Raw genomic sequence first — 23,084 nt, forward strand, 5'->3', positions numbered from 1 at the left:
ACGATCTTTGATACAAGAGCAAAAAGACTACGCATCACAATCAAACTGTCTGAAATACTATCGATCATAATTCATAATAGCCCCGTGAATTTCACGGGCAATAGAACTAGTTAGGTATTTATTATTGTAATTGGGCTTTTTTAAAAACAAAAAAGTGTTAAACATGGGTTTTGAACACACAATAAATGGTATAGCCAAGCAACTCCTACCCATCGCACCACCTTCACACTCATACTTTCTGTTGTTCCCTAAAATATTTATCTTAGAATCAGTGGGGGTTCATTGAACCCCATGAACCCCCACTGAAAACGCCCCTGAACATAGGTTGACACGTGTCCAATAGAGTTATTAGTGGTTATTCTATTATACTTTTATATAGAATAGAATAAATTTCTCTAGATCGGTTGCTTTTCCCTATACATTCTGCTTTTGTTTTATTAATAAAATTTGATGAATTTTAAGATTAAGACAGATATACACGTTTAATAAAATCAAAATTTGTGTAAATTTTGAGTAAAAAAATGCAAATAAGGTTAGAGAAGGGGAAGTGTCATGTAACAATAAAAGATGATGACATAACATACCAAATTGAGAAGACACACGTCCAAGCTGTTCCATAACCCTGGTCCCTGGGTAATAATCCCACATTTTGAAGAAGAAAGATTAAATTCTCAACCAGTTACGGTGGTAATTACCGACATAATCAAATAATTATGGCGCTTCTACTCCTCCTTCCACCCTAATTTTTACCTTCTTCCACAGATCATAACAATACCAATAATTAATTTTTGGTTCATCTCACATTCTTGTATAATTATATCATCAATAATACTCGTATATAATAAATATAAATATAAAATTGGTGCAAGGTTGTTGGTACAACATCAATTTAATTGGTCGTATAATAATCAATCAATCAATAAATTCCGTCATTTTCCCCCAATTTTATGGTGTAGAAGAGCGATTTTGAAGCTCTTCGTGCAATTCGATCACTCCGTCGGTAATTAATTCGCACGATCTTGTTTGATTGGGGGATCGGATTGTTCTTATTTTGATTTCAATTGTTTATTTGGGAGATCGAATTGCATTTTTTTGAAGCTCAATTGTATTTGTGTTTTTTGATTGGATCGATTAGGGTTTCGGCAAGTTTGCAAAGTTTTTGAATTTATTGAATTAGGGTTGTTGTTTGATTGAGAAGATGGCGACTGCTCAAGTTTCGTCGGAAACCGCGAAAAAAGAGGAGCTTAGAGAAGCTGGCAGACGTCGGGTAATCCTCGTCATTGTTTGAATTTGATTTTAGTTGATTGCATTTTGATTTTTTGTTTTAGGTTATGCTTTTTCCCCAATTGTGCTGTGTTTATGCTGTTACTCCGTATCATTTTATGGGATTCAACAATGTTGCAATGTGTGTGTTTTCCGCAACTTTGATCGTCTTTTTGACGAATTTTGGGATTTCAGATGGTGTTTGGCGAATTTCGGGATCTTTGGTGTTGATTGTTGAGGTTTTGTTGTCAATGTGCTACCTTTTTTTGGCCCTCGATGACTCGATCTGTGCACGACATTTTGAGTTATCAAGGTTTTGGAGCTTACTTTGGCTGCAATTTACCACATTTCGAGGTGTTACTGGCCGCATTTAGCGAGATTAGGCTATGACCACGGAAACTGGGACCGTGACCAAAACCGAGATTTAAATATAATGCACATTGTTATCTTGAATGGCATGATAGTTTGCTTGTTCAGTAGCGTTTATGATTGGAGTAAATGCATCCGCTATTGTAATGAAGTAAATTAGTGACCGAAAATGAATCTGAATTGAAGAACTTATATATTGATTATCTTTCTGTAATATGCATATATATATTTACAGCTTGAAGAATTCAGAAAGAAAAAAGGAGCGAAAAAGTCAGCAGCTACAAGTCAACCACGTACTTCTAATCCTACAACAGCTGAGAAACAAACGTCTCACCATGAACCGCCTCCACCACCACCACTTAATTCTGTAGGTCTTGGCTATGCAATGACAGATGCGATTACAGATAGTTCTGGTGATACTAAAAAAGATCATGGTTTCACTCATGATAGTGGTTCTGAAACAGTTTCACAAGAACAGGTTAATAGTGGAAGTGGTAATTGGAATTCATCTAATTTGTTTTCGGTTCTCCCTGTACAAGCGGTAAACGGGAATGATGCTCCAGATCTAGAGTACCAAAAAGGTTCTGTATATGTAAACACTTCGAAATTTCCTTCCTTCGAGACTGATGTTGGCGATGGAAAGCATGAAGTTGCAGTATCTTTGGGTAGGCATGGTAGTTTGCAAGATGGTAGTAACAGTAATTTCTCTTCTAATTTCTATGGAGGCGATATGGACACTAACGCTTCTCTAATCCTCCCAAACGCTAATGACAACGCCAAAAATTTTGGACGTTTGACCAACTTATTACAACGACATGATGAACCTGGTTAGTGTAGTAGTTGTTTGCTAATTGCCTTTGTTTTCTGTATAATATTACTATTACACTTGGTTGCCGTAATTCATTATGGGTCTTCCAGAAACTACTTCTCAATGTTTTCAATTTATGGTAAGGCTGCATATTTCATCCCGCATACTCCGCCATAAGCTGAAGCCTTTGAGGCATTTGGGGTAATTTCGTTGTTACTACTGTGGCACAGCTAAGGGGTAATTTTTAAAAAAATTTCTTGGGGTTCGAGTGATTCAGCTGATGTTTCTGCATCACTATCTCCTTTTATGCAGAATCAATGCAGCCTAATATTAAATCTCAGGCATCTACATTGGCGGTTGGTTATAACCAGCAAAGACTGGCGTTGAAGAACGATGTAACTTCTGATATTGATGAAAGAAGACCTAGTGATATAATCGAGAGCTCTTTGAAATTTGGTAGTCAACAGGCATCTGAACCGCTTGCAGAAGGTTTGAATTTCAATTCAAGTGGTCCGGTTCATGGAAACTCTTCAGCTGCGGCCGAAACACATTTCAGAAGATCCCGCCCTTCATTCCTTGATTCTCTGAAAATTGGTAAAGATTCTCCTGCACCTGGCCAGCCTCTTGTCGAAAAGGAAAGTTTCACAACTTCCAAGCTTCTGAGCAATGATTTTGCAGCGCCATCACGGTTTCCCGACACCACTACTTTTTCTCCACCTGAACCTCTTCCAACACCAGTGTATGCAAATAAAAATAGTGATTATTTTGGCAATGGGTTTATGGGACAAAAGATCTTAGAGAACAGCATGGATAGTAAGCTGCAGTTCAATTCTCACAGGCAGAATGAAGATTTTGCTGCTTTAGAGCAGGTATTTTGGTTTCTTTTCTGCTTTTAACCTCCATGTCAGTGATTTCACTCTGTAGACGGAACCTTTGTGATTTTGCCTGCTTAACAGTTCACATCCTGGCAAGTTCTAAAGGCACTTCCTGCGTATTCTAATATCCTTCCCACTTCTTAGACTCGGGTACTTGCATCGGGATATGGGTACATATCCAAGTGTGGTACTCCATTGATTTATATCAAAATGAGGATACATATGAATACAGAGACATGACTCTAAAAGGTTAATAATTGAAAATATGAAACAAATTTAGAGTTTTAAAATGGAGTGGAGAGATATATTTGAGATTTTCGGCTAATAATCGCCAAAAATCATATTATATGCTTCATATACCTGTCCGCCTCCTCTGTTTTGGGCATTCAATACTTTTACCTTCTCTGCTAGGGAAGTGCCAGATTAGTAAGTATGGGTAAGGACTCCATACCCATTTCCTTGAGTGTTGTGTCGGACGCATATGGCCCCAAAACTTCAGAAAAGTAAAAAAAAAAAAAAGCCGCACATCAAGGAGAGGCGTTAGGTCTGGAGGGGGAAAATTGGGGAGGGAGTTCAGGTTTGGAAGGGGGAGATTGCGTGGAGGTTGCTGCTGAAGGGAGCAGATCGGGCATGGATTTGGCAGACTGAGTCGTGGCTGTGGCCATGGTAACGTTGTTGGGGGATGCTCATAGGAGAGAGATCGAGGGAGGAGAGGGGAGGGGTTGCAAATGGATGGTAGGTTACGGCTGGCGGAGATTGGTGAAGGTGTTGTAGGTAATGTCGAGGAGAGAAAAGGTGGTAAGGGTGACAGGTGGGAGGAGAGAGCAGGTAGCTCAGATAGTTTGAAGAGAGTGGGAGTAAATGATTTAAGGTTAAACCCCATATATGGTTATGTTCAATCAAGTTAATAGTTCTTAAGTTGAGCCTAACAATGTTAACTTTCTTGTAATGTTTTTGAGCACAACTTGGTAAAAAACATTCTATATATGGAAAGAAAAGAAGTGGGCAGAATACAGCATTAACAGCCCAAAAAGGACATTGGGTAGAAAATCTCATTATGGAGGGAGTATCTGATTAGGAGCTGGGATTAAATTTGACTCTTATCTCATATTACTTGTATGGTAATCTTAAAGTCCAGGTCGGGTTAGTGGATGAGGATTCTGCAAAAGAAACTAAAAAGTTAGCCCCCCCCCCCCCCCCCCCCCCTCTCTCTCAAGGAACACACCTTTCACACACTGTATCTAGCAAGAAGTTTTTATCCTTCTTAAAATCTCTTTCTTTTTGAAACTAGGTTTAATAATCTTTATTATCATCTCGTATATTTGTATACAGAAAAGTGACTTTATTGCTGTGTCAAAATACTCCTTACGGATAAAAAATTTACACAGGATGTACATCCCTATTTTTTGTGACATCTTTTGGTTGTACAATTTACTTATAAGGTAACACTGCCTCCCGTGCATATTTTACTTGATGTGTGATACTAACTTTTTAACTTCTGCTTGCCATTTTTCTTTGTTATCCCGGTCAAGCTGTCTAATGCTGGTTCTTTTTTATTTGTTCACAAAGTCTTGGGAGAGACTGTCTCTCAATAAGTTGTTATTGAGAGACCATTTCGCCGTACCCTTTTTTAGTATCTTTTGTGCCCCTTGTATTGTTAATGGTGGCTTAAAATGACTCTTTCATTTGGTACCTTTTATCATACAAAAACATACCCATTTAAACTTAGATAGTAACTTTTTCTATTAGTACCACCATTTTATGTTATACATACTTATTTTATGACTTTTGGTACCATGTTTACTTCAAATTATAATTGGTCTCTCAATAAATTTATTGAGACACCTACTCTTGTTTGTTTTATAGTTGAATCCATGTTGAGAGATTTTTGAACTATCAGTCGTCTTTGTTCCGCACAAGCTGTCCATTTTTTAAAAACAAGACTTTTTGGCTGTAATGCTGTATTACTATTACATGATGTTGCATTCAACGGCATCTTTGTTGGTCATAAGAATTTCTTATTTTTTTAGGCTTCCTATACCCTCTCTTTTTAACTTTTTTTTTTTGGGTATGATCTGTAGCACATAGAGGATCTGACACAGGAGAAGTTCTCTTTGCAACGTTCAATGGAGGCTTCAAAATCTTTAGCAGAGTCTTTAGCTGCCGAAAATTCGTCTTTGACAGAAAGCTATAACCATCAGGTTGGTGTTACTTCTGTTGAGCATTGCATGATCTCCCTACTCCTGCTGAGATCTGAATTGTTTTTAGATAATAATGTACAAAGACGTTAAATATTATAGCTTGGTAACATGCTTAAGCAGTATAAGAGAGAAAATTTTATAGTTTTCACACCAAATAAGACTGATATTTAACTAAACCTAATTATATAAATTATTACTTCATTATTAATTTTCCATATTTCCAATGGAGCCAAATACTCATTACTCTTTGGTTATGGATTACAATGGAATAAATCAAAATGGCTCACTAAAGTGGCTGCTCTTCTTTCTTTTGTGAAGTAGCGGTCCTTCAATGCAGTTCTTGACGTAATTTTCATCTTGGGTCATTCGGAAACAGCCTCTTTGTGTTGCTAACACAAGGGTAAGGCTGCGTACATCCGACCCCCCTTACCCCGCAATTTGCGGGAGCCATTGAGGCATTGGGTTGTTGTTGTCGTACGACTACATTTACCAAATAACCTTAAGTAATGACTTGATTATACAATAAAATTAGAGAAGTTGCAAAAGGAGATAGTGAGCTAGTAGTGTACCTTTGTAACAAAAGACAGGAAAATAGAACTACGAAAAAAAATGGTGGAGAATATTTATTCTCTTAGTATATAGGAGGATTTTTCTAATAAAACTATTGCGGATCCTTACTCTTGTAACTTGTAAGACAACAACTTATTAATCAATGGGTGTTTGTGAGTTGTGACACGTGATGCTAGCTGGAGTTTTCAAGTTGGTGTATACTTGTGGCCTTGTGGGTCACACTTGCTGAAAATCTGATTAGCGTTTGTATCAACTTTCAGCCTTTCATCAAAATGATAACTTTGTCCCTAACACAATGACTGTTTGTTGCTTCACTTTATCTGTTATCTTACTGGAGTTGATATCGCTTTTCCATAGGCAGAATTGAACTTCAAATTTACTGTGTATTTTTTTTCCCTCAAACCCCTCAAAGTGGAGTGATTTCTTTTTTGTGGGTATAGTTGTTCTGAAGTTATCTAAAGCTTCTCCATAAAGTGCCTATATACATGCAAGGAAAACCTAGTCTTCCTCACTCACCTGTCAGCAATGCTTTCATGAGAATTAGACAAGCTTAAAATACGCAAAATTTTTTTTGAGTATCCACTCTTTTGTTTTGTCAAATAGTCGAAAAGAAATATTCAGAACTCAGGAAAGAGGCACATCAGACAATAGGTAAGCCGTTATTGTTCAAGCACGAGTGGTGCTTTCACTATAAGCCACCCAGCTACAAGAAATATGTTAGTTCAAAAGCTTAAATCTTTATGAAGCTTTACATACCCAATGCCACTAAAAGTTATTTTACGTAAAGAAACCCTCTAGACCGGAGTTCCTTAACCTTCCGTTCGTGCAGGTGGGCTTAGATAGTGGCAGCATTTGCTGTGCTGGTACTATTGACAACTGACTATGGCCTATCAAATATCAACAAGTTTCTAATTTTTTTGTATTATACCGGTACTCCTGAGTCTACTTACTTGGTGGAAAGATGTGATGTTTTGCTGCCTTATTGACCTTCTCCCCATCATTCTCTAACATTCTTCTCTCACATAAATAAAATAATGTTTCTTCCTATTCTTTGGAAATTCTCCATTCTTTTCGAAATTATGTGACAGGAATTTTGAAAGTGAGGTAATTCCAAAGAATAGGGCGGATCATTTGTTTGCTCACGTTCACTTGTCATCGTTGTAAGCATATATGTATTAAGTTATATTTAGGGTTAATTGATAAGAATAATCCAAACTATACCTCTCCTTCTCATATTAATCCACACTATACTTTAACTCAGAATAATCTGGACTATGCGCTCATTTTTCTCACAATGCACTAGGTGACCGGCTACCTATTGATCAAGTCACAATAAAAAAAGAAAAGCTAATAACTAAACTCATTACACCCTTCCATCTTCTTCCTCCTCACCCACTTTTTTCCATCACCACCTCCTGGGTACACCTCCATAATAATCAGTCACCATCTCCAATTAACAACTTCTAAATTTATTCATTGTTGTTCTTCTCCTTTTATTGACTTCAACTTCTAAAGTAATTTGTCAAATTATTAGCCACCATTTTCCAATAAGTACTGGATGTAGCATGTAGCAATTAAAAAAAACGGGTAGTGTAGCTTGTGAAAAAGAGGGGGCTGGAAATGGTTTAGAAGAATTGATGTGATAGGATAATGGGGAGGTTGATTTATTGTGATTGGATTTGGAATTTCAAAAACTTGAAAGAAATGGTACACCATAAGACTTTGTCACACTTTTGGGGAGAGGAGACAAACGAAGAGAATGCAAAAGCAGGAGTGCTGGGATGGGTTACGGACACAAAATCAGCAATGGGATACCTTGTTGTTCTTGTTTGTTGTTATGGAGATTTTAATCATCAACAATAAACCCAAATCAATTTGGGGGTTTATCAACAAACACAAATCGATTTGAAACCTAACTTTAAAGAAGATTTTATTACTCAACCTAATTTAAAGCTTTAACCCAAAACCCAGATTTGAACTCAAAAATTGAGTTTATTATTCAACCTAAATTAAAGCTTCAACCCAGAATTGAAGGTTAAGCTTGACGGGGTTATGGTGGCAGTGGTGATAGTGGTGGGTCAGAAATTTGGAGGTCAGTGTCTGGTGGTTGCTTCTGGTGGGGCGCCAGAGGGGTGTTATGTGTTAATGGAGAATGAAGAAGTGGTGAGGAAATGTTGGTGTTAATGGTGGAGGAGAATGAAGGAGTAGTGAGGAGGAAGGTGAAGTGTTAACAGGTTGTTTACCTGTTGCAACAGGTTAATAATGACTCGAGATCATTACGAGAATAAGGGGTAAATATTATGGATTATTTTGAGTTAAAGTATAGGATGGATTAATATAGGAAGGAGGGGCATAGTTTGGATTATTCTCATCAATTAACCCTTATATTTATGTGAGAGGGGAAGATTGGAAAGTGAAGGTGAAGGGCCATAGCATTGCTCTGGGATAATTTTACATGTCCCCTTTCATCTCTTGCGGTAAATGTCTGGTTACATTATTGCATTTTTTATTCTCTCTCGTTTGAGTCGCTTGACTGATACACAACTGTAAACCTCTATCTATCCTCCAGTGAAACTTTTCTAACATAGATGGAGTTAGATTCTTGGTTTTTGCGTTTAAACTGTTGCCTCGCTTCGTTTCTTTTTTTTGCTCCGTTCAATTCCCCTGATCCCTCATCAGTACATTTGACGGAGAAAAAGCCGATCCATCATCTATTAAAGTCTACCAATGTTTTATCAATTTCCTTCTTATTTAGTACAGATTTAAATGTATTCGATAAAGGTGTTGTATTAGACAAATGTCTACTTGACTATCTGACGAATAATCTTGCGATTAACTTTTTATAATATTTATTTATGGGCATGTCTTTTGCGAACTTGATGTTGGTCTCCGTGTTCTAACTTCTTGGAGCTAATTACAGGCGAGCCTTGTGAGCCAGCTAAAGGCTGAGATGGGAAGATTACAGGACGAAATCAAGGCCCGATCGGTAAGTATTATTGATTTTGGATGTAATAATAACAATTTTCGTACATGTGGTTATGTGAATGAAGCTGTAGGCACTGTGACATAGATATGAAATTAATGTTTCTGTGAACCGATAATTGTGCTGGAGTGTTATCTAAATTTGTCATTGATAGATTTGGGCTCACCCCTGTTGAATCTTCTAATTTCTTAAATAGGTTGATTACTATTAATTATCTCTGCTTTTATAATTCTGTCGTATTGGTGTAGTAGGTTGAGCTTGAGGCTATAAAGGCTGAATTTACAAACGCGCATCTTGAATGTAATGCAGCTGATGAGCGTGCAAAGCTATTGGCCTCTGAAGTCATCAACTTAGAAGAGAAGGTGATGATTTATCTTTTAATGCCTCCATTCCGCCCTTTTTATGTGAGACCTCCTTGCATCAATCCACAGTAGTGAATGACTGTTTAAGAGGAACAAGGATGATTTGTGTGCCTCAGTTTACAATATTAAGAGCAATAGCAATAGAAGAACTTTATATAAAGTTCTTCTTTTGCCATGCATATTTTAGTAATTTCAATGTTTAAGAACTTTTGTTTACAATAGATCACATTTATATAAAGTTCTTAGATTAAAAATAGACTATATGTAATTGGTCTTTTACAATTTTCAAAGTCATATTTATTGGTCCCCAAATTCCAATATATAACAAACTAAGTTCTTATTTTAGAACTTGGTTCTTTATTTTAATAACAACTTTTAGTTGCAATAGAGGAACTTTATAATTTGGGGTTCTTATTGAAGACCCCAAGAATAAGAACCACTATTGCCATTGCTCTAAGAGTTTCTCTCACGAAATTCGAGTGTGAGATTATTTATTTAGATTTATTTTTATTCGTGTGTTTGAATGCTCTCAAGAAATGATTTATTCACAGTATTAAATATTGGTTTCTCACCAACTGACATCGGACTTACCAAGGTTTTTAAGATTACAATTTACAATGACCGCATTTTGAGCGGCTGTTGGCATTTCTAGCACAACAACCAAGATTAGGGTCTAATAACAGATTCTGGCGTCACGTTTCGAACTCAGCTAAAATATATTTTTTTTGTCAGGGAGATGACAAACTTTATGAGATTTTGAAATAAAAAGAGATGGTTTCCAAAAATATGGGAAGTAAAACTTTTTTAGGGAATTTTATAAACTACAGGAATTCTTTTTTCAGATTCACAATGATTGACTTTGAATAAAGCAAAATGACTCCCTTAATTGTCTCATGAAGGATATCTTGTGTACATGTGATGTGACCCTGTTGGGGCTGTTCCGTCGTAGGCAGACCAGGGAGGATGCTTTTATTTTTATTGCTTCATGTCTCTGAAAAATGACACCTAAATGCAAACTTGTTGTAGGGGCGGTTTTTACTTGTAGACTATAACATAGGGTCATAGGTATAAGTAATGCCACGCCTTACAAAACAAGTATGTTCAATCAGTTAAGTTACCCATATATTGGCTGGACCAATATATCATTGTCTATAATACCCTAGCCAGACCTGTCTGAAGTAAATCTATTTTTTTTTTTACTGTGTCATCTGAACTGAATTTGCCTTTTGAAATCGTTCTGTAGGCCCTAAGGTTGAGATCTAATGAGTTGAAGCTGGAGAGGGAATTGCAAAACTCCAATGCTGAAATTACTTCCTACAAGTATGAATTTTTTACTTTTTAGTTATAGAATAATAGAAGTCGCACTTTGTGTAGTGTAATACGTTTAGTTACATTCACTTTTTACTTTATTTTTTACTTTTTAGTTGTATTAGCTTGTTAAAGTTATCTTTTCGATTGCTATAAGCACGCCTATATTAATGCTATGCAATTGAGAAGAACGCATACGAACTACTCGTAAAAGTTTATGTTCGGAGGTAATCTTCTACATTTTGGTCTCCCGTATCTTCGAAGGCTTATTTTGGGGCGGGGTGGGGGGAAATGAGCCACAATTTAGTAAACGTTTAGTTACTTTTTGGCGATGAATCTCTATAATATAAGTCTAGAAGTAATTTTGATTGGGGCTTGATGGTATGGAATCTAGCCCTTCAATATTGTTGGTAGTGTTTTCTTGATTTTATATGAAACAATTTTTCTTTCCAATTATGAATTGCCCAGAGTTTTAGGCTTTTAAAACTTATCTCTCGCCTTTCCCTCTTAATTCTTGATATGCCATCTCGAATCTCAACGTTGTCAAGCCTCAAGTTTTCATCCTTTCGATTCTGATATTGTTCCGAGTGCCAGTGATATTACTTCAAAATGCTACCCTGTTGCATGTAGCATAACTACATCTAATCAGTATTGTAACTGTGGTAGATTTCTGCACTAAACGGCTGCCTCCTGTGCTTAAAGGTCATGAATTGCGTAGTGGTAGTTTGATAAGCTGGTAATTTTAGTGTTTCTCGTTCTGCTGTTGCTGCTGTTACAGTAATATTATAACATGAAATAAGGTGTTGCTGTTGCTGTTAGTGTTGTTGTTGCTGGTGGTGTTGGTGGTGCTGCTGCTTCTGCGGTGGTGCTCGCCAGTGGCAGCGACGACACGGTTGTGGTGGTGGTGGTGGCTATTGTGGTGCTTTTTGGGATTTCATTTGAGGTACTTGGTGTCATTTCTCATAGGCACTGGGTGCTGTTACACTAATATTTTAACATGAAATAAGGTGTTGCTGTTGCTGGTGTTGTTGGTGCTGCTGCTTCTGCGGTGGTGCTTGTCAGTGGCAGCGGCACGGTTGCGGTGGCGGCTGTTGTGGTGGTTTTTGGGATTTCGTTTGAGGTACTGGGTTTCATTTCTCATAGGCACTGCCGGGTGCAGTTGATAATATCCTGTGGAACTTGACCATCTGTTATGCTTATGTGGATCTGTGGAATAGGTTTTGTAGTAGTTCAACGGCTTGTTGGTCTTGATAGTATTTGGTGAGGGGTATTTCTGTCCTCACATGGCGGTCATGGCTTTCTCTTGCTTTGTCCTGCAGAAGTAGGTATCTTTGCCTGGTGACTGGTCGATTGCTCATTCTTCTAATCAGTATTGTAACTGTGGGAGTCAGGAGTGTCTTGTTGCCGTCTTTTTTCATTCATTGACGTCTCTCACTATGTTCATATTGCACTTGATTTTATTTTGTCCTCACTATTCATCAGTGTGTGGTCTTCTTATGCAAAGATTAAGACTATGAATTATCATGCAGGAAAAAGATGTCTAGTTTAGAAAAAGAGCGTCGTGATTTGCAGCAGACTATTGATGCTTTACAGGAAGGTACATAATCATTACAAAGTTTACAGTTCATATTGAGGCAGAAGAAAGTAAGAAGCACAAATCTGTCACTTAGATCAGCAGAAGACTGCTAACGCAATTACTGTATCTATTTGGGGATTTACATTTATTTTTGCATAGTAGACGGAATTACAAGATAGTCTTAAACTTCTGACATCACATTTCATCCCTTTTCTTTCACCATTGTTGTGTAAAAAAAATGCTTCATTGATGCAGAGAAGAAACTACTGCAGTCTAAACTACGCAAAAATTCTACTAGTGGAACTTCAGTGGATCTCAGTAGGGCACATAGCAAGAAAGATGTATCCACTTCTACAAATGATTTGCGTATGTGAATGGTTCTCCCCTTTTTCCTCGCATGTTGTAGTTTTGTCGACTCAGGTGTCTGTCGTTGCTCATTGGTAAAAATCTTAGTGATTGCTGAATACTTCCTTTCCCTTGGGTTCTTTTGTTAGTCTTTGATTGCTTACTGATAGACTAATACACTCTCCGCCTCACCGAATTTAATTGTGATATTGTACCTGATATAATAACGACTTAATTTTGCTGAGAAGGTGAAGGTTGGGAAGGTTATTATTGGTGGTAGCATTGAATGTTGTGAAAAAGAAGTAATGGTTTTATGGCTCTCAGCTCTGAAAGTTGGGACAAAATGACAGCTTGAGATTTGTGCGGTATGATCAATGATGGAGTAGTAGTAGTAGTAGTAGTAATAATGGTTGCAGGCCATGAACAGATTATCAGTTTGTCAATTGGATTGAATAGTTTTGAGAGTCTTCCACAGGCTTCTTGATTGGTCAGAAATTTATGTTCGAGGTTTACTTATTATGTGTCAGACACTCGGGACCATTTAGCCTCAGGCTGAGATCTCCTTGCATGAGTTGGGTTCCCACTTAACCCTTTTCGTAGTTTTACCAACAAATCATTGCATCATTAAAAAATGGGTTGTCTAGGTTATCACTAGCAGAAAATTTTGCTTTCACAAGTTGGCTGGATTGAATTTTTTCTACAATATCTTTCATGTCACTTGAGTTGTTGCAATCCTATTCTTTCTACTATATAATTTTGGAGTGTATGTTTGTCCTTGTTAATTGGTACTTGTGATCTACCCTAAATAGTTCTTCTTTTACCCAAGAGCTCTTACCAGTATGAGTGTTTGCTGTTTGAGGCATATTATTGGCTCCCTATCCTACAGTAGATGTGTTCACACTGGTAGCTTCCATTCCTATTTAGGTTTAGGTTTTCAGAAACCATTTATCATCATCAGACTGGTGTTTTAATAGTTTTATTTGTATTACTGATGCTAGATAATTGAACTCATGGATTTGTTCTGTTCTTCAGAAAACACCTCAGAACCAGCTTCATCCGACATTCAGACGCATGATAATACAGACAATTTGTTATCTCTTTTAGAGAATAGATCTGCCAGTTTTGAAGAATTGTCTACGATTATACCTCCTGATCAGGTGCAAGTAATACAGAATATAAATTCGCTAATATCTGAGGTAGGTCATCTCTTCTGTCACTCTATAGATAAATATTAGCGATTTAGTGTCTGTCTTCTAACTCGCAGAAATTCTGATTGCAGATAATGGTGGAGAAAGAGGAGGTGACACAAGCTTTAATAAGCGAAGTCTCGACATCTGCAAAACTAAAGGTAGTCAGACTCTTTAATTCAGTTTGTTTGCGTTCTTATCACTGAAATGTTCCACCAAATCACCCGTATTAAAACTTACACAAGAACTTATAAATCTTATATGAGACGGTCTTACATGCGAGACCAGTCCATTGACTATGAAATTAATTAAGGAATACATATGATTTGGTTTGTCTCACATATGAGGAAACTACATAGCAGAACTGAATAGATTCTTGGTGGGGAGGCAGCGCTTGGTAACCAATTTATGTTGTGTAATAATATGATGTGTTTGTAATTTGAAGGATATGAACAAGGAGTTATCCCGCAAACTTGAGGTTCAAACTCAAAGACTGGAGCTGTTGACTGCTCAAAGCATGGCTAGTGATAATCCTCCTTCCAGACAGCCCACGGGATCTCGTATTGCACGTGAGACTATTGCTTATGCAGATGAAGGCGATGAGGTACTTTTTTTCCTCGTCATCTAGTTTAGCATCTTAAATTACTTTGGTAGACAAACTGGTAGGTGAAATATGTTTTAGTTACTTTTTGGTCTTCGTACTGCAAAAGAAAATGCTTAACTGAATAAAAAAGTAAATCAGAAAGGAAAGGATTAAGGGAAGAAAGGGTGTGAGCCTGTGAGGGTATCAATTTTGGCCAAGTCGGTAACAAAATTGTAAGATGCGGAAAAGTACTTCAGTTGGTGATTGTTTCAAGCATTTAGCTGCAGTTTATGGAAAAGCATATCATATGTTTTGTTTTGCCTCGGATTTGGATGACTTGCATTTATTAGAGGCCGAGTCGTCCGGCGATTTTATTTATTAGTATTATTTTTGCTTCTTTGCATTCAATTTCAATGACTCGCGTTGTGCCTTTAACTGGGAAATTTCATCATCCTCATAGTGTCAGTTCTGAAAATTGAGGTACTTTTAAGCCAATAGAAAGCAGGGGAGATCGAAACTTTCTAGCTATGTACTAAACTACTAATATTGTGGTAGATCTTCGAGACCAAGTCTTAAAACGTAGAGCAAATACAATGATCTCGGCTTTTCTAGTGTCTACAATGAATGATTTGTTTTGATTTATTACCATTTTTCTTCACTGTTATTGAACTTTGGCATACTATCAGGTGGTGGAGAGAGTGTTGGGATGGATAATGAAGCTTTTCCCCGGAGGGCCATCGAAGCGAAGGACGAGCAGACTGTAAGACTGTTTGTTGGCTTACCGAACTAAGGTGAGATTTGATTTCACTAGTCAGTTTTTGAGTTGTAAAGCAGGAAAAAAAAATTCTGTACAACAAGTGTTTAATATCTTGCACCATTTTGTTTAAACAAAGGGGGGGAAATTGGAGGACATCTACTTTTTTCGATTAGTGGGGAGAATATGTCAAGCTCTTAATTCATTTGTTAGATGAAGGATAATAAAGCGATCTTCTTGTTTAGTGCATTCACAAGCGTCATCCTTTTTCCGTAGTCAATTGAAAATTGAAATTCTTGTGAAGTTTGCGTTTTAGGATGATGAACAAAAATATATTCCTGTATTAAGTTAGAAACTTACTATATGACTCTTCACAGTATATATAAATATGGATTTTGACAAAACACGCTGTTCTTTAATTATCCCAACCACATGCAGTGGCGGTTTAGAGTTTGGTAGACGAAGAAGGTGTTTAAGGGTGGTAGACGACTGACTATGTTTGAGTTTCATGGAAGGTGGTCGATAACTGTGTTCAATGTGGCTAACGGCTCCAAAGGGGTTATTTTCCAAAAGACTTGGCAGTTGCTAGGTAGAAAAATAGGAACAGTAGGGGTCGTCTTCTTCGTATTTTTTTTTTCCATGATAAAAGTATTCTTTCTAAGAACGATAGTGGCAGCTACCTTGAACGAATTGAATTTCAGGCTTGATAAGCGGATTTTTCGTCTGATCTATGCTACATCTCTTTAAGATCATCAATCGAAATAATACTTCTCTTTCCCTCCTTGTGAATTTCATGTTGGTTATCCAAATCGTGAATTGTTTGATTTTGAACGATGCGAGTGAGTAGTACTCCGTAGTATTTTTACTTGGCCTAGGCATGGGTTGTGACTTGTGGTCTTGTTGAACGCTTGTTGAATTGCCTTGCATCGTTTCTGGATCGACAGGGTTGTGCTTTGACTTTGAGCCTTAGACTAGACATTGATAGTATTGATTAGAGTTTAAACTTTGTTCTTGATTAAGATATGCAACAATAGATGGATTTTGATATTTTTGGATTATGGCATAAACCTTTATGATTAAGGTATAAGAATTGGATCCCAACTTAAAGAGCCTATAGTCTAAATTGCACCTACATATGAGAATTAAATTGGTACTCTTTCAGTTTGTTTTCCTTTGATTAAAAATATTATGTATAAAGAATTCGGAAGAATTTAAAAGGTAAACAAATGAGAGACAATAGGAGTACAATTCCAAGGGTGACTTTTAAGCTTCTTACAATCTTACTGCTTCACAATCTTACGAAGATGAGAATTGTAATGAGGACATAGGTAGAAATGTCTCGAGACAGGGAATAGTCGAATAGAGATTGTTTGTTTATTTTGATTTTTAAAACTGTAGTTAAACAACATAAGTACGTGATCGAATAGGTTGATTTAAGGTTGAGTCAGTTGACTATCCCTTGTACCTTGTTTTACAAGGTACGGGCTTTTCAACTAGTATAATAGTATATGGCGTATACTTAGAACACTTAAAACATAAATATTACTTAAAAAAAGACGAGCTTGATAACATTGCAAAAAAGAACATTAAACAAACCAAAAAAAAAAAATTACAGAAGTGCTTACCTTAGAAATTAAAAAAATTTCGTGGAAACGACATAAAATTGTCCATATTTCATGTAACTAGTTGAATTCAATCTTTGAAAAGTGAATTGAACTTATTGTCCTTGAAAAATGTCATCTATGCTTCTTCTGCCAATACTCGGGGATAGGTATCGGCCATGGGAGATTGAGTTTATAAGAAGAGAAAAATCGATGACGATGAATGTTTGTCAATGGAAATAAGATCTTGGATTGAGTATCGCACAAAACCAACTGTTGTTTATCTTTTGCTAACCTTGTTATTAAATATACAAAGTACTCCTTATTCGGATCTACTTTTAGCACTCGATAGGTGCGATCGCTAGTACCACATTCTGCTACTATTGATCCCATCACTTTGATCTTACTGTGGAGTATCGGCACTAGCTCCCATCTTTGAGGTTGTTCATCGTACTCGAAATTTATATCAAGCTTCCAGATAATCGGCCTTCCTCTGCTCTCAGCCGAAGATTTTTCATTCAAGTCGAACAATAGCCTAAAATCATTTACAGTAACAATTTTCCATAACTTTCTTGTAATCTGCCTGGAAATATCAGTGTTGGCAGTCCGATAGATCTCAAAATCCCACAAAAAGTAGGAGTAACATCAAAAGGATTGAAGGCACCGAAATAATTATTAAGGCGAATGCAAACCCTTCCTTGGCAAACTACGCCTGTCATATATAGTAGTCACATCAACGCTTTGATACGGTTTTGCACCGAATCACAGTGTGATAACAACTTAACAAGGCACCCTGCATAAGATCTCAAACAAAATGTCATCGTTCAGACGTTCAATTGATGTTTTGTTGTAGCATCTTTTCCTACTATTTCTTTGGCAGCTTTAATCGTTCATCATTGATTTCTTTCAAATTAGTTTTCTTTTGCCAAATTAAATTCTGTTTTAATGTAGAAAAACAGAGAATAATTTGGAAAACTTTATGCGCAAGATCTTTTGCTTAAGATTTCTTTTATTTTTTTGGCAAATGGAGATCATTTGTCCCATTTCGTGTCCCCATCTTGTGTCCCATCACTTCTGATGATGACACATAAACACTTTGTTATTTATTATTGCCATTTTTATCCTTTGAAGTGTGATGTGTCAAGATATTAAGATAATAGGACACAAGATGGGACACAAAAATGGGACAAGTGATTTTAACTCTTTTCGAATATAGATATACAGAATTTAAAATAGTTGAGTTAATTAACCCGTGCAGCACATACGTTTTTAAACTTGTCGGGATTTTTTTTAAAGTCTGTCCTCATACTCTTTGAAAATATTGAAGAAAACAAATTCTGTGATTATACCTTCCTTATTGCATTATGTCATACATTATTTTGTCCATCTTGAACTCTCTAATCTACCTCCCTCATTTATCCGCAAATACTTGGAAGCCGGCCACTTACAATTTGAAATTGCGTATCAACACAACTTTGTTATCTAATGCTAATCCTTATAATGGTGTCATAGTAATATGCTGTTTGTTTGCCTACTTATAATATATACTCTAAATGCGACTGTCAAAGCACTAGTTATGAACTGAGCATTCTCCTTTTTTCCAAAAAAAAAGGTTCGATCTTGTGGCAATTCGTGACCGTGGCACAAATATATCATAAATATTTGTTAAAAGAAGCTAAATTCGCAAATATCATAACAAAATCATCAAAATTTGGCATAACGAATAAAAGAGTGCTGATCTTGAAAAGCTAAAACCTAAAAAGAAACTGAAATCCTAGAAAACAGAACAAACAATGGAAAAGGAAACACTAGAAACTAAGAAACTGAAATCCTAGAAAACAGAACAAACAATGGAAGAGGAAACACTAGAAACTAAGGTAACACACCAACTACTACTATCACTACCGATACTTAAAAAAAGATGAGTTTCGAGTTTTGAGACCTCGAAATTAGACAACATCCTCTTCTTCATTTTCCTGTGACATGTCTTCCAAAGATTTTCCCTTTGCTTCGGGTACACAAAAGGTGAATAAAAAGCCAAGTGCATTGACAACGGCTAACACAAGGAGTGCGTTCTTCACACCAATGCCTGGAGGGTAGCCTTCATCAGTCTTACTTGGATCCTTGCTTTGGGCCAAGTATAGGAACCCGAATGCTCCAACAATGGCCCCTGCCTTTCCTGCAGCAGCTGATATTCCATGACACGTGGACCTCAGTCGTGCTGGAAAGATCTCGGCGGGTACCACAAATGTCGTGGCATTAGGACCAAAGTTTGCAAAAAAGAAGGTTAGGGAATACAAGACCACAAACCCAATTACATGGTCATCGTGAGTCCAGTAATCATATTTAATCGCTAGAGCAAACATGAATATGGTCATAAAAGCAAAACCCATGAGTTGTATTGTAAATCTCCCGATTCTGTCAATCAGAAACACGGTGGCCCAATACCCTGGAACCGTGCTAAAGATGGCTATCAGGGTCTGAGCTCGTGCTATCTTGAAGCATTCATGGATCGCATTCATGGTTTCAGCCGGTGGGATCCAACCAACCGCGCTAAAAATGTCTTTTTGGAAGAGGTTTTGGCTGTAGAAGGCTATGTCCAGCAAGAACCAAGTGGATGTGGTTCCTAAAAGGTGTAGTCCGTGGCGGCGTAAGAACTCCTTAGAACACAATCCCCAACTAGTTTTCGTCGTTATATTGTCTACCTTATTTTGTTCCCCGGTAAACTCTTTTTGCAATACCTTCCCCATATCATTAGCCGCCTTTTCGGCATTCTTTTGTACTAATGCAGTGTAACGTGCGGTCTCCGGCATCTTTGCCCTTGAATAGAATGTCATAGCTGCAGGTATGGCACCTGCCATCACTATGATTCTCCAAACGAAGTCAGCTTGGGGCGGTACAGATGCTACTGGGTTGACTTCATATACGGGCGATGGATACCTATAATAATAAAAAGTAAAACAAAGTTATTTATTTTTGTTTAACCTATTGCTGAATGAAAATGGAAATGTAGGGAACTATGTTATGAGCACATACCTCGAATCAAATATAGCAGCTATTATGATGGCAAAAATACCACCGGCAAGAATACCAAAACCTTGCATTGCAAATACTGCAGCAATGAATGCTCCCCTAGTCTTTTTATTAGCATACTCGGACATGATCGTGGCTGACAAAGGGTAATCACCACCAACACCAAACCCAAGCCAAAACCGAAAGAAGCATAGAGTGGCCATGACAGAGCCAGGAGTACTTCCGAAAGATAGACCAGAAGCCACAGAGCATAGGCACATAAGCGCAAGTGTAAGACCATATACCTTTTTTCGGCCAAGTTTGTCACCTAACCACCCGAAAAACAACTGTCCAGCTAGTGTGCCGACAAAAGCCACACCGTTAATAGCCGAAGCAATGTTTGGTGGTAATGTGCCTGGTTTTGGCGAGCCTGGCACATGGTAATAGATCCGACCCAGGAGCTTGGTAACCAAAGATACGCAAAACAGATCATATGCATCAGTGAGGAAGCCCATCCCGGCCACAACTATAGCTGTGAAATGGTACCATTGTGTCTTGGCCACGTCCAAGGCATTCAGAACTTCCAGTTGATCCCTTGCCATCACACAATTTGATCGTGTCGAGTTTCGTAGCTTATTTGTCTCCTGTTTCATATTGAAAATGTTAGGATAAAAATATAAATAAAATTAGGAATTGTCAAGAAATAATAATAATAATAATAATAATAAAACTGACACTAGTAGTAGTAATTGTTATAGACGATCAAAACAGATGTGTGTTTTATATGGGGTATTTTCTTTTCTACAGGTGTCACGTTTAAAAAAATTATTTAGTGAACTTGGTTAATTTTATACATTTATTTATTTTGATCAAATAGTATTAAATGATTGATATAATACATTCAGTTAATTATTGGAAGCAATAGTGAAAAAAATATAATTAGTGCATGAAAATTCTAAACCTGGATTAATTTAATAGATTAGAGCGATAATTTTTTTTTAAAAAGTAATAAGTCTGATATGTAAAAACTTACAAGGGTGAAATCAATGCAGTGAGAAAATATTACATTGTCATCCTAAATTTTTTATTTTTCTAATATTACGTGCCACTTTATCAACACACAACGTAAACTATTTAGAGAATGTCGTTAATCAAGGGTGGAACCAGGAATTAAGGGTATTTAGGGCTAGATTGATAGATTACTAAACTGTATCGCTAAAAAAAATTTAAACCCATGACATACCTTTCTAGCAAGACGGATATTTACTATTTTTAATTAATCATGTAAATTTAATCCGAATTTTTTTTAGCATAATAAGACAAACCAATAGTAAAGATTAACAAAAAGAATGGTGCACTACAAAATTACTTTTACTTCGGTAGCATACAATTTTTTTTATCAATCAAATATTTTATAATGATAAAAATATAACATATTTAATAATTTTTTATTTAAATAAGAAAAATATCTATAATAAATTGTCTAATAAAATTAGATTTTTTTTATGAGAAATAAATAATATTAAAATTTGTGAATGATTTGACGCTAAAGTCTAAAACCAGGGATGTGTATTGAGAATTGTATAAAATCAAGTTGCATATTAATGAACAAATGCCGACAAATCTGGCAATACAAATCAATGAAAAAACGAACAAAGTGGGAGTCGAACCCCACTCGATTATATAATAGACAGCACACAAATCAGCCGAGCTATAGCCCAAGAAGCCTACCCCTAGTTCCACCCCTGTCGTTAATTATCATTCGATTCTGTTGGCACAATGTAAGACATATGAATTCGGTTTTCTATACCTCGATATTCGTTATTATTTACTCCAAGACCTGTTACTGTATTGTATTTTATTTATAATACTAATGACATACACAGGTAAAAGAGAGAACTTTTTAACAAATTAATTAACCAATTAAAATAAATAAACGAAATCAATCATAATAAAAACAACATACCTCGAGTCGCACCAAACTCGAACAAGGGAGCAGAAATGGAGGAAAAACAAAGCCACTATAATTCTTTGTACTTGGATGTGAAAGTGAGATGATTATGAGAAAAAGAAAGCCTATTTATAAGAGAATAACTAGGTAAATTAGTAAATGATAGTAAAATATTTGTGTCAAATTTGTTACTAAACAACTAGGAATAATCTGCAAAGTTATAGTGAATATTCCCTCATTTCTCTCAACCTACACTAAATTGTTGCTACAATATCTCTCCCTCCTCATTTACCAAGTCTAGTTTTGTTTGCTCAATTAATTTGCAACGTTTTTTTTATATGATGTTGTCTTTAAATTGTTAGGTCATTTTAAGTATATTCTATTTTATTGTTTTGTATAATTTATGTATTTTTTTTTTGATGACGAGGGGGTTGAGTCCCCCGTTCCATGCATTTTCGCACCACCACATGGAACATGTAAGTCATCCCCTTTGGGGCTGCAGTGACCGAGTGATCTTTGTACTTATTATTGAAACAACTTTCGAATATTATTAAAGACTTCACTTATACATGATTCGAATTGGTCACCAAATTCATTTTTATTTCCGTTGTTTTTAATAACTCATTTTGGAATTTGTCAAATTATTTTAATGAGAAAGACTACTATTTAGATGATCTTGGCAAACTGACATTTTAATTCGGATGTTCCGTAATAATATAATTAGATGCTAGTAAGGCGAATTCTTTTTTACATAAATAGAGCTATGTAAACCGTCTTATGCAATAATATTATTATTTTTAAATAAAAAAAGCTTTATGTATTCTAAGCTATGAAATTCGGATATAAAATTGGCAGAAATAACGTTCCCGATATATTCGGAGTATACATCAAACCACATTCTATGCCATATTAACGTAGAAATGTAGAATGATGAAAAGGCAAATCTTCCTTTATTTGAGGAGGTTTAAATTAACATGGTAAAATATGACTTTGAATATAAGATGAGAATATAAGATGAGTTGATGATGACTTAATTAAAGATCAACAAATTTAAAAGTTTCCATTTTTAAACTTGTAACTTACCCTCATTTGCGCAAAGCATTAGCAACAACATTTGGTATATTCTCTTAATACGTAAGTAATTCGCATTCTCATTATTTTTTCCACAATAAAAACTACACACATTTTCTCATGTAAATAAATAGATCATATATAGTCTTTCATAGTTTAATTAACATCAAATTAATTCTATTATTCGTGAAAATTCACAGGTAATTCAATCACGTTAGTGGTGTTATGTAAGGCTGATCGTATTTGGCTTCGAGGACAAAAAAAC

At 36.3% G+C, this 23,084-nt stretch overlaps 2 protein-coding genes across 3 annotated transcripts; one reads left to right on the forward strand and one right to left on the reverse strand.

Annotated features, from left to right (window-relative positions):
- Positions 1-548: 548 nt before the first annotated feature.
- On the forward strand, positions 549-15,965 carry LOC141642429 (protein BLISTER). 2 transcript variants are annotated; one of them, XM_074451226.1, is made up of 14 exons: positions 557-1,267; positions 1,868-2,459; positions 2,753-3,309; positions 5,397-5,516; positions 9,007-9,072; positions 9,321-9,431; positions 10,675-10,751; positions 12,269-12,336; positions 12,571-12,681; positions 13,693-13,856; positions 13,940-14,008; positions 14,293-14,451; positions 15,117-15,221; positions 15,623-15,965. In XM_074451226.1, the coding sequence occupies exons 1-13, from the start codon at positions 1,199-1,201 to the stop codon at positions 15,192-15,194; spliced, it is 2,241 nt and encodes a 746-aa protein (XP_074307327.1). In that variant the 5' UTR covers positions 557-1,198; the 3' UTR covers positions 15,195-15,221; positions 15,623-15,965. The 2 variants fall into 2 exon arrangements, with proteins under 2 accessions (XP_074307326.1, XP_074307327.1); XM_074451225.1 differs by lacking the exon at positions 15,623-15,965 and having other exon boundaries at positions 549-1,267; positions 15,117-15,433.
- Positions 15,966-18,475: 2,510 nt separating this feature from the next.
- Positions 18,476-21,938, reverse strand: LOC141642430 (putative inorganic phosphate transporter 1-7). The gene is made up of 3 exons (XM_074451227.1): positions 21,764-21,938; positions 19,822-20,441; positions 18,476-19,725 (listed from the first exon to the last, which is right to left on the reverse strand). The coding sequence occupies exons 2-3, from the start codon at positions 20,397-20,399 to the stop codon at positions 18,735-18,737; spliced, it is 1,569 nt and encodes a 522-aa protein (XP_074307328.1). The 5' UTR covers positions 20,400-20,441; positions 21,764-21,938; the 3' UTR covers positions 18,476-18,734.
- Between the last annotated feature and the right edge of the window lie 1,146 nt (positions 21,939-23,084).

The sequence above is a fragment of the Silene latifolia genome, chromosome 2 (genome assembly GCF_048544455.1).
Source record: "Silene latifolia isolate original U9 population chromosome 2, ASM4854445v1, whole genome shotgun sequence".
NCBI classification, from domain to species: domain Eukaryota; kingdom Viridiplantae; phylum Streptophyta; class Magnoliopsida; order Caryophyllales; family Caryophyllaceae; genus Silene; species Silene latifolia.

What these genes read in the sequence shown, in the direction of transcription:
- LOC141642429 (XM_074451225.1), top strand. Translation starts at nt 1,199, where the DNA reads ATGGCGACTGCTCAAGTTTCGTCGGAAACCGCGAAAAAAGAGGAGCTT. An exon ending in TAAATTCGCTAATATCTGAG is followed by an intron (nt 13,857 to 13,939) that starts GTAGGTCATCTC and finishes TTCTGATTGCAG; the next exon opens with ATAATGGTGGAGAAAGAGGA. An exon ending in CGACATCTGCAAAACTAAAG is followed by an intron (nt 14,009 to 14,292) that starts GTAGTCAGACTC and finishes TGTAATTTGAAG; the next exon opens with GATATGAACAAGGAGTTATC.
- LOC141642430 (XM_074451227.1), bottom strand. Translation starts at nt 20,399, where the DNA reads ATGGCAAGGGATCAACTGGAAGTTCTGAATGCCTTGGACGTGGCCAAG. An exon ending in GCTGCTATATTTGATTCGAG is followed by an intron (nt 19,726 to 19,821) that starts GTATGTGCTCAT and finishes TTATTATTATAG; the next exon opens with GTATCCATCGCCCGTATATG.